At 31.6% G+C, this 12917-nt stretch overlaps 1 protein-coding gene across 1 annotated transcript in view; it reads left to right on the plus strand.

Annotated features, from left to right (window-relative positions):
- The window catches only part of LOC113392899 (C3 and PZP-like alpha-2-macroglobulin domain-containing protein 8), a 215112-nt gene that overhangs the window by 169163 nt on the left and 33032 nt on the right, over positions 1 to 12917 (plus strand). The window contains exon 10 of the mRNA XM_026629515.2: positions 10373 to 10490. Within this exon, the coding sequence (XP_026485300.2) occupies positions 10373 to 10490 (118 nt within the window). The remainder of the gene's footprint in view (positions 1 to 10372; positions 10491 to 12917) is intronic.

The raw sequence follows: 12917 nt of genomic DNA on the forward strand, positions 1-12917 counted from the left end.
GCACTCATTGTGTTTATATTGATGATTTATACATCGTTAGTGGCCACATGTATAAAACTACATAACTATATACAGACGAATGAATCGACTCGTTCGACGAACTGTATAATAAATATTACACATGCATTAGACTATTCATGGGCTATAGATATTTATTTTGTATATCGATAAATAGTGTCAATAGTAGCGTCAATAGTGCAATGGTTTAAGGGCCTCGTCGCAAGGTCGAAATGTTGCACGTTCGATTCCCTTGGGCTATTGTCGTCCCTGTCCTAACACAAGCTTTAAACTTAATTTGAGAAGTAAAGAGGGATATTAGTAATTAATTATAACGAAGCATTGCTAATATATTATTGAGAAATAATAATAATAGCTATTAAACAAGTATTTATCTGCGCTTTTTTCTTCTCAAACACTCAACAGATTTAGATACGATTTTCGTTAAGAGAAACCGCAATAGACTATAAAAGTTTGTACATGTTGTTACCTTTTTACTTTGGGTATGGATTTGAAGAAAACATTTTTGTTATATAACCATTTAATTGTAGAAACCAAAATTTATAAATCTTACAATAAGTTTAGTTACAGCTTTTGTTATTTAATTTAGTTAAAGCTTTTGTAATATGGATAATTAAAGATTAATGTTTCCAGTTGAATCAAGAGCTGTAGTCGTAAATAAAAATAAGTTATATATTTCAACTAATATATTATATTTAATAGTATTCTTTTGAATTATTGTGTTTATTTTTTTTTTATTATTTTGAATTATTCAAGACGTGCTACAAGCCAAGCCGATGTCTTATTAGTTATTCTATTCAGATTCTTGATGTTTTTCTTGAGAACTCCTTTTGATAGCTTAGGACTTTCGCGAAGTACCTTATAAAATATTTGACTTGCGACTATTTATTTAATCATAGATCCAAAATCGAATTACTCTTATCACTGTTTGTTAAAATATTCTTTATTTGAATTATTATAATTTTATTACTTTCATAATAAATTTTATTGTGATTTGAAATCACCAACATAGTCGTAATATCTATGACGCCATCTTCGTTTGAAAAGGGCATGTGCTATGTTCCATTTTTGAATACAAAAATCGCAACCAATGAGATTGTTCCCTGAGCCAAATTCTATGATATTTATACAGCAGTAGGTATATGGATACGCAAACACATTCGATTTTCAAAATATAAAATTACGCTGTATTTTTTAAGAAAGAAGCTAAATCCAATCTATCATAAATGGGATTATTTTATCAATAACTCATACCTCAATATCAATAAAGACCATTATTACCAGAAAGTACACAACGTTCGCGTAGCTGCGGAATTAACCTGAATCGAATACTGCGCGGTAATTATTCTTTGGGTCGCTCAATTTTCAATTCCCCGGCTTCCGTGTATAATTAAATGGACCGAATTTGTATCGAAGCTCTTATTAAGAGTAGGTATTTAATGACCTCGCCTTTTTTTAATAAGTCAACCGTTTACATTTTTTCATATCGATTTTCAGAGAATATTACTTGGTGATAGGGGTTTTTGCTAGTCATGTGTAGGCATCATCAAATGTTCTATCGACAAACAGCAGTACACAGTATTGTTGTGTTTGTGTTGTTTGAAAGGATGAATGAGGTAGTCTAAGTACAGGTACAAGGGACATAACATCTTAGTCCCCAAGGTTGTGTATTAGCGATGTAAGGTATGGTTAATATTTCTTACAATACCATTGTCTATGGGCCGTGATGATTAATTACCATCAAGTGGTCCATTCGCTCGTCCGCATACCTATATAATTAAAAAACAAAATTAATTGACTTAGTGGGTAATACGAGGACATTTTAACCGGTTCTAGCAAGTTCAAATGCAAAATGATTAATTTGTGTCTATAATTAATCTCGCGCTCGGCGGAAAAGAAAAACATTGACAGGAATGCATGTGTTCAATTTCAACATTATTCACTTCCTGTGTATCCTTGGACCCGCACTGGAACAGGGTGGTGGAATTAGCTCCATAATATTTTCTAAAAGAGACATTGAGACAAAGGAACGTATACAATGTGTAAATTTTTTTTAAACATTTGAATGTGATAGAGGTCTTTGCAACTAATATAGCTTTAAATGATTGTCAGAATTCAATCAACGTGAATACAGTATAAAATAAAGTCGCTATCCGCGTTTACTGTTTTTCGTCCGCTGTTCTCCGAAACTGCGCTTCGGAATTTGTTTTATATTCACATTTAAATATTAAGGCTTCCGGAATACTTAAAGTATTAAAATTTCAATTAAATTTAATCAATAGAGTTATCATTTAAATATACATAATGAGGTACAACTAATTATTACTATATATAAGATTTTAAATTAACATGGTTATTTTTATTACTAACAGTATTTAAAACGGGATATTTACCATGTTTTTTTTTGTTATTTTTAGTTGAACAACACATTCGTAGATAATGTCGAAATATCGAGCTCCACCAAATAAAAATAAAAAACATGGTAAATATCCCGTTTTAAATACTGTTAGTATTACTATATAGTTTTAATTTCACTTGGTGGTAGGCCTTTGTGCAAGCCCGACCATGTTCACTAATTGTTATGGCTTAAAGAGTGTAATTACAGCCACGGGTGCAATAACATCTTAGTTCCCAAGTTAGGTTGCGCATTAGCGTAAGAAATGTTTAATATTTCTTAAAGCGCTTATATCTCGGTGGTGTTGACCACTTAGCATCAGGTAGCCCTCCCTTCCCGTCCCTATCTCCCCGTCCTATAAAATAATAATAATTAATAGTTCGACTTGTTGTTTGAGGACGTAACTTAAATTCCGATACTAAGTTCAAACAATATGTAGGCATCTTTAATAGAAAACAGTCACAATACTCAAGACATTATTAAATGATCTATAGACCTTTTCCAAACTTTCCCCATTACGCCTTGAGCATGCCTATAGATGTATCTTTAACTTTAAATTACTTTTGAAGTTTGAATGAATAGTTTCTTAATCGCGACGTAAATGGAATTCGGCTTACGATGTACTCAACTAATGTGTTTATTTACATCTGTTATTTTTTTTCAATGTTATAAATTTAATCATCTTTGACATAAATATTTATTCAAATAAGAATTATTGGTATTACGTGACGTAACTGGTGTGTGTGTGGTGAGATTTGTACAGTAACTATTTTTAATTTTTATTTGTATATCAAAGTCAAAGTCAAAAAGCATAATGATACAAAGCATTAGCAGCCTGTAAATTTCCCACTGCTGAGCTAAAGGCCTCCTCTCCCTTTGAGGAGAAGTTTTGGAGCATATTCCACCACGCTGCTCCAATGCGGGTTGGCGGAATACACATGTGGCAGAATTTCGTTGAAATTAGACACATGCAGGTTTCCTCACGATGTTTTCCTTCACCGCCGAGCACGAGATGAATTATAAACACAAATTAAGCACATGAAAATTCAGTGGTGCTTGCCTGGGTTGGAACCCGAAATCATCGGTTAAAATGCACGCGTTCTAACCACTGGGCCATCTCGGCTTATAAGTCTCATAAGATACAAAGCTTAACATAAATAATATAATTTAGAATTCCAAAATTTTTATCTAATAGATATGTTCTAATTTAATAAATGAGATTGTGATGCCGCCTTTAAATATTTAGTGACATCTAAAATAAAGTGAATTACAATCACGAACAACACGTTTGTAATTTTATATAAAAGAAATATTAGATATATATAGTATTTCTATAATATAAGTGTATACAGTATTTTTATATATGTATTTATATTTTCAAAAGCAAATAAATTTTTAATATTGTTATTTTTGCTAATACTAAAAAATATTTAACACTTGAGACTTAACTATATTAGGTTAGTAAATATCACCATACTATTGGAAGCTCAAAATTGTTTTCATAAGGAATCTTACTACATGAATAGAAGTCGTAGTAGGTACTTTAGAATTATTATATTTCTATATTTAATTAACTTGTATCAGCTAATATTATCGCTAGACTAATTCATCGCTCATAATGATTGAAATGGTTTTCAATTTTAATCATACTGCTTAAAATTAATTATTCAAAACCATCGTAATTTTGTTTTCAAAATTTCTTAAATTTAAGTTTGATTCAAACGCAAATAAAACAAAAGCTTATATATTAGTTATATGTTTTTGCTCCCGTACCGAAAATACACTGTTCATAATATATATTACGAAATATATTTTTTGTTTTTTGTTGCCAATAATCTTTCCGAGACGGACAGGAAGATGAAATGGTCCCGAGGGTAACGTACCTCCGCATCTCATGAATTATATTTCTCTTTAACGGTATTTTCTTTTTCTAAGATCCGAACCAGAACTTTCCATAGCGTTAAGTGTAAACATTTATAATACAAGCTCATGTTTAGATTTAATTAATTACTCTTTACCGAACCGAGCCGAACCGATATACCCCAATGGTTAGAAGACGTAAATCTTAACCGAATATTGCGGATTCAAACAGTCAGTGGTAAAGCCAAAATATTTATTGAAAAAGATAAAGTGTTACTTGGTTACACTTGCATTTGCTTATAAAGTAACACCTACTGCTGGGCTAAGGCCTCCTCTCCTTTGGGGAGAAAGATTTGAGCTTATTCTACCACGCTAATCAATGCAAATAGGTGGATATACATGTGTCAGAATTTCGTTGTAATTAAACACATGTTTTCATTCACCGCTGAGCACGAGATGAATTATAAACACAAATTAAGCACATGAAACTTCAGTGGTGCTTGTCTGGGTTCGAACTCGCAATCATCAGTTAAGATGCACGCGTTTTAACCACTGAGCCATCTCGGGTCACTTGCTTATTGATGGTTATAAATCTACCGCCGATTTGGAAGTAAGCACCAGATAACTGAAAAGAACCAGCGAATAAAATCAATAGAACATAATTTTATTCAAATTTATCAATTATTTGAATCACCGCATTATAAAATTGTTTTTTTATTGAAATGTCCTGAATGCGATCATTTCATTCCGAATATAACCTCTCCAGTTATTTTACCACGAATAAATGCTTTGTATTTTTTACAATCCATTGTGAAAACTAAATGAACTAGAAGCATTGATCGAAGGGAAAAAACCGTTTCAACGTTTGTATTTTAGTCGTTCAACTGATATGTAGAAAAAAAAAACTTTGGTAACAATACTAAGGATTCTATAAAAATACTTACGTAGGTACTTGTAAATATTCAACAACAGGACTGAAGCCTCCACTTAACATTCGGCTTCAATGTAGTGTTTAATTTGACATTCAATAAGTAAGTGTAATGCTTTTATATTGAATAAAAGAATTTGATTTGATTAGATTTTTCTTTTGGATGGGCGTGTACCACCTTCGTCTTCATCTACACTTTCCATCAGGTGAGATGGGAGACAAACGCCTATTCCATTACAACGATAAAAAAAAAAAAAAAGATTTTGCACGTGAAAATTTAGTACTGCTAATATGAAATCACAATTATTGGTTAAGATTCACTGTATAGTTCTGAGCTATTTCGGATTAAGGTCACCTAATTACGTATGTAGGTAGGTATCTCCAATTGTAGAAGCAAACGTCACAGACCGTATGACACAAACGGAAAAACCCTCGTCACCCTTTAAAGATAAGGTTCTAGATTTTATTCCATCACGCTCCAATGTCGAGAAATTTTGTTCGAAAAAATAAAAATCCAAATGATTTATTTTTTCAACTTGGGATGAATTACAGAAACTAAATAAGCAAATACTAGTCAATGCTGCTTGCTCGGATTTCACCCATTATTCTTTTAAATTCCACGCTTTCATACCACGGAACCATATCGGCTTAAAACCAAATAGATTTAATAAAACATAAACTAAAGTGAATTATTAACTACTCGTTATAATTAATTATTCGTTCGTATCTAAAATATCGCCTCGTAACAACAATGTAAACAGCACAATGTCCCGTCGCGTTTCGAAACAATTTGTATCCTGTCAGCAAACGATACCCTTGAGGTCGAATTACATTGATTCATTAGTATGTCCCCTTTAAAGTGACATAGTTGATTAAATATGTACATGTTGCATTTTAAACTTTTTACTTTATTACAATATTTGACCCGACTTGTCTGTGGTAATGCATATCTTATCGTATTCTATATTTTCAAATAATCATACTTCCACAGAGTGTCGATCGATGTCTTTGGTATATTTTTTTTATAATTTTTCATCATCATCATCATTTTTGTTTATGACTGCACTGTAGTGCGTAATGTATATTTTACGATCAGTGAATTTTAAATCGAACTCTATGTAGATAACTTCTTCATCGATCTCAATGTTTTGTTTTTGCCAGTGGTTTACCTTCCATTATTATTTGTAAATAAATTAAGCGCATTCCACCCAATACATATGAAAGAAGTCAAATATTTTGCACCAGAAACCCTATGTATAAAATATTATTATTATATAAAAAATGAATTATTGTCGATTTTTAATATACATAACATCAATTGCCTAAGCCTTACCACGCTTTTTACAAACCTGTCTGGGTACCATTCACTCATCCCATGCTATACCACCAAACACGATACTATGTTTTATTGTGTCCGGTTTAAACTAGTAGCGCATTATCAATATAAAATATATATAATATATGTAGATCACTCACCATCAAGTCGTCTATTTTCTAGTTCACCAATTTGAAATGAAAAAAAAAAAAAATTTACTTAAAATAACACTGCTTCCTATAATTTAACGTTTTAATGTTTTAATTTAAATTTGGTGTTCTTATACATCTGTCATACGATACATTTACACTCAAAGTAAGGTAATGTATACAGTGTTATTACGAAAATAAACTGAGAATATGTGTTGAGCCGTATCGGCAAAGTGATAATCGATCAAGACCATTTCCAGGTCAATTAGTTTATCGAGCTCTACGCTCGACAATATGCGTACATTCGCTTTTATGAAAAATAAAATGATTGTTCGATTTAATTTGTATTCGGTTAAGTTATACTATCTTTTAAATGTATAAACTATTTAGTTCAAAACTAAGTTTTTTAAGTGACTATAAAATATATATTATACGGTTTTAAATATAAATATTTCATTATCATTATATGATAAAAAAAATATCGTTAATACAAGCAGCATTAGTGTATTACTAAGAAACTACTGAATCGATTTGATTAAAAATAACGTGATTTATCTCAAATGTCTATAGCCTTATGCAATCAGCTAAAAAATATTTAAAATTATAAAACATGATAAGCACACATTGACGACATTTAATAAACTTATATATTCTAGAAAAACTTGTGAGTTCTCTGGACTACTGGGACTCAATTCAAACATTAGTGTAAAAGTTTTTGAGTAATCCATAGACAAAATAGGAATATAAAAACATTTATAACCCTCTTCTCTTTTCGATTTTCGCTAAATACAATAAAAATCATAAATAATTGTAGTTAAAAAAAAAACATTTTGAAATGAATATATAACAACTCGAAAATAAAGTTATGAAATAAACTAATATGGGAAATAATAGCAAACAGCCCCACGTTGGGCGCCATTCTGTAAAAAATGTTTTTTTTATCACAAAAAAAAAATAACATAAGATCAAACCGTGACCGAGATCTCTCATTCAAATAAACTCATGACGAGATACGAAAACGTTACATCAGTTGACATATAAACGCTTAGTATGAAGATTTGAACAAGACAAAGATTTTGGCGGCCGCTACCTATGATTGAATATCGTTCAAGTTCATTGATTCGTGTAATCATGATCTTGCAAAACTTCTGTGAAGATAGGGTCGGACGGATCATCTATGTATAAATATAAAGGTTTTACCTGATAAGTAGGTAACCTATTTCTCAAAACCATCTCTGTAGAGCCAGGCACTGACTTTGATATGCACTTTTAACCTAATTTTGCCTCTTGTCATACAACCTACACTAACTAACTTACCTAGTACGTACATTTAACAGGGCTGTGACTCTTGAAATATTTTTAACACAAAATCATGTGTCTGCCTATTTTTGGACATTGTTTTACTGAAAAGACAAGAAAAGAGAACAATCTAAATGAAACCTAATGTAAATATAAAGTTCATAAAAAATTAAAGAGCATAGTATATGGACCGATATATACATTTTAAATATATAATAAAAGTAGTCTTGAAATTTAAAGGAGTCCTTCGAAATAGACTCATATTGAAAAAAAAAAAATCGAGATATTTTTATTTATCTGGTACTGCAACCTCTCAATTTTCAAATCCATCCAAACTTTGTAACACACCAAAACAAATAAAAGTCAAACACGCACGCACAAAGGTGCTTATAATAAATAATAATAAATGAATTCAATATATGATTACTCATAATTTCAAATATATACTTCTACTAGGCGACATAGCTATTCTAATACTTTTATGTTTCCGAACATTTCATGACAAGAAATAACGTTTCAAAAACTTTCACGTTCAAGTTCAAGTTTTGCGCAGCACGTTGCACGTATCTTATTAATTAATACTTATCGAATGAAATCAATAATCCGTAAGCAAAACCACGAACAAAAACTCGTTCGTCTACATTTTACGTGATACAAAATGACACGTAAAAAAAAAATATAAAACTTACTTTTAAAAAAGTTACAAAATCGCAACGATATCGGTGCTACTTTAAATTTTGTAGCGAAGGCTTTAGAATTCCACGCCGTCGCTTTAAATATACGCTACATTGTCAGAGTTTGCGATACTGTAGCAAAATGTAACAAACATCGCATTGTTGGGGACCGGTCGAACGTCACTGAATGTTACAGCGTTATCCTTTTTCCCCGGGCGCCATGACAGCCGATACGGTCACGTCATTCGCTTGTTATGTCATAACCGCTTTGTTTTGTTTTAGGAAATTTATAATACTATTTTATATCGTGACCCTTTACACTAAACTTTATTTTTTATTGATACCTAGTTCTTTGAATTTACGTTACGATTCGTATTCAATAATAGTGTGACCACATTTATGCCAATTTCAATAATAACAGTGGAAAGTTTGAACTCAGTGATTAATGATTCGTGAACACATAGCTAAGGTACAAACAAAGAAATATTAATTGCGATTTTTATAAATATTTATTTACGAACTCACCGCAGAACACGAACATGATATATCAGAATATGATATGCGACATAACTGAAATAATTATAAAAATATACGTGTCAAAATGGCGTATCACCGTTAGTCGGTTGTCATCGTTTCACGAGTGATAAATGTATTCTTACAAAATCGCACAACTGTACAACAACAGGACACATCGTCCTATAAAGATAAATTTAAAACTCATCGCAGAACACGAACGTGAAATGTCTGAATGGAATATGCGACATTGATTATAATAGTTATTTTATTTTCTTAACATACATGGAAAAGTAAAAGTTAAGAACATATTTATAATGAATTATTCTGTTAAGGCCCGTGGAAAATGTTGTCCTTCAGGTTAGGTTTTCTTTATCCAGTCTTCACCAGCGTTTTTTTTTAAATTTTCAGCCATCTATCGTTCTTTAGGGCATCCTCTGGCTCTCTTGCCATTTCGAATTGACCCATTAGTAACCAATTTTGTCCACCTTCCATCTGTCAATCTTGCTGACGTATCCCTGAAAGTCGGTTGTAAACATTGTACGAGTTAGATACGAGAGGAATTCTTACAGAATTGCATTACTTTAATCATATGCTACGCTTGATTTTTCACATAATAATGATTTACTTCTCCAAAAAAACAAACCAGTCTCACACACGACTCATGAATTATAGCTTTAATTTTTAGGAGGGTGGTTATGAGCAAAGCGGTCCCACTTCCGAGATTTAAATATATATTAAAATACAACCAGTTTATTATAATTTGAGAATAGAATGCCAATAACACAAAAGAAAAAAATATTGGTTATCAGCAAACACACACACACACACACATATAAAAATATAATAACGACAATAACACACTATGTTAAGTAGAAAAAAACACACAACAAAAGATATCTACGTAGGATTAACCTCCTAATGTACATACTATTTATACTTTTATGCACAATATTTTTTTTATTATATTTTTTTTTAAAATTTATTTTATAATATATCACGAACAATTTACCAAAGAATATTTTAATAGATATATATAGTCTTTGCCTTTAAACTTTATGGTATTATACTTGTGTATATAATCTTTAAATCAGTCAGTAAAATGAACTGATTTCTATAACGATAGTGTTTTATATAGTTAGCCGAATACTACACAGTCAAGGGAATGGGAGAAATCAAGTGAATTTGGTCCTAATAAAATATACGTCCATTTGACCTCAGGTTTCCCGTGACAGCTGACATGGCGCCGGTCAGTTCACTGCTCGTCTACTATGTCACGGAGGCGGGTGAGCCTGTGAGTGACGTCGCTAGCTTCCACGTCCGACTCTTGCACAAGGAGGTGAGTCTTATGTCCTTTAATATAAGGTACAAAATTGTATATTACAATAACATGAAATATATTCAGTGAATTTACCTAATGTTCTTTGACTGGTATACGATACATTCGTATTTAGTGGTTTTGCCGCTGCATATTTCTATACAATACAAATCGTAATACAATGCGTCACTTACAAATAGGGTAAGTTTACCTACTAAGCAAAATAATTCTCTACTCTTATGAAGAAAATTTTAGAGATTATTCAACCACAACGCTCAAAAGCGAGTTGTAAGAAAAACCATATATATAAACATGGATGTCAGAACGTTCGCTTGACAAAATAGACTTCGATGTCACTTGGAAATCTCCACGCGAGCCCCCAGTCGTTCTAACGAGGTTAAGATATACAAGTTTTAGACAGAATTTCATGCATTATATGTAAATTTACTCATGCTTTCTTCCTTCAATACTGAGCGTTAGATTGTTTAAGCTCATATAAAGGACGTTATCTGTCCTTAGTCCTGAGTACTTGCTCGAGTTTAAACCGTTGTCTCGTTCATCGTAGAAGATTTACAAGTCTCTGTAATGCGATGATTACTTTTTTAGTCATAATATAAATGCATGCTTTTGTTATGGACGAAAACCTTAAATACATTATATACATAGTTTATTTATTTATTTAGCGTTGAAGAAATTCATTGTATTTTTCTGCCTCGCATAGATATAGTTGACCTCTGTAGTTTGATTATCTGATCACTCGACCTATTGGTTTTATGCAACCCAGATCCCTGTCGATAACATGCCCCTTCAATACTTAATTACAAAATAGTATTCATCAATGAAATCTCTATGAAAAGTAACTTTAATGTACGTGTCATTATTTATTAAGGATGACAATAATAAAGATTGCGAGGGAAAAGACGAAATGATTAATTATATTCCATAATAACCTTTATTGCTTAATGAAATAAAGTCATAAATAGCTTGTACATGTAAACGTCGTATATTAAAATAGGGTCGGATTAAAATATGAAGAAAACAAATTGCGACATTTTCTCCCTCCGATTGTGGAATTAAAATGTTGCGGTTTTTGCTGCGGAATGTATTTTTGTGTGAAATTGTTTGGAAAATTTGGCACAAGTGAAATTTTGTTTGCCGTATAGTTTAGAAATGTGCGTATAAATATGAATACATTTATATCATCCATTTTATATGTATCATTACGTTCTCGTACAAATACCAAGCGCGACTATTTTTTCGAGTTTCGTTTTTTTTAGAGTTGCGTGCTTGCGATGATAAAACAATATACTCATTTATATCATGGACTGTCATATATTGTATTGTAATATGTTGAACAACAATTTGGTACACAAATAAGTACTCAAATAAAATCCACACCTCAATGGATGGAGCAATCAAAATGTAATTATATTATATTAGAGCATCAATCTGGCGAGATCCACTGGTGGAGAATCTTTATTATCTTTCGACATACGACCAATCCTTACGGAATGAGTTCAGCTCATCTAACCATCTCCGTCTATGCTTGCCGCAATTTCGTTGGCAACTCAAATTAGGAACTTAAGATAATAAAAAACTTAAATACAATTCTTTAAATACAATTCCTTACTTTATTATCGTAGTAGTTCAAGTTTTATTTTTTTAATGTAGTATTATTTTTAAGAAGTTATTAAATATGCCTTTATATTTTTTGGATCGTAATGTTTCTGCTTGAGGGATACAATTCTTTTTCCTGGTTTTTTATTGTTATATTACGTAACCCTCGCCACCCAATTTTTACATGTAATTGAATTGATTGTCTGTTTTCTATCACTTCTAAGTGTTTATCTAGAGTGATGGCATCGCGCACGTGGATCCGCCAGCATAATGCAATTGTATGTGCATCCGCAGAACGGATACAACGGTTGAAACATTTCGGTTATTTGTTCCGTGCGCAGTGGTTTCCGCGTGCACAGTGCGCACATATACAGGATTCACACTAAACTAGTAGAAGAACATTATTAAATGAAATACATTACAAAATTACAACTTGTACTAAATGGCCGGTATTTTTAACTTAATTAAAAAAAAACACACACACACAATCAAATGCGCTTTAATAAAATAATTTAAGAAGTATTTGCTCATTTCTCCAAACTTTTAACTATCTGCGGGTCAACGTTGTTATGATCCTCATCTCTGTAATTAGGTTCTTTTGCCTATGGTAATGGATTAATATTATTATAAACATATTATGGTCTAACTATTTTCCGTAGGCGGTTTCGCCCACGTATGAGGAAGGTTCAGGTGCTACGTATCCATTTCTGTATCCCTAACAAAAGTGAGAAAAAAATTTCATGAAATGTAATTGAGACATAAAAACGTAATAAACTTACTTTTGTATTAATATTATAAGTTTATTATAAGGCAGACGTGATGGATTAAAGT

This window comes from Vanessa tameamea, chromosome 12, assembly GCF_037043105.1.
Source record: "Vanessa tameamea isolate UH-Manoa-2023 chromosome 12, ilVanTame1 primary haplotype, whole genome shotgun sequence".
Taxonomy (NCBI): Eukaryota; Metazoa; Arthropoda; class Insecta; order Lepidoptera; family Nymphalidae; genus Vanessa; species Vanessa tameamea.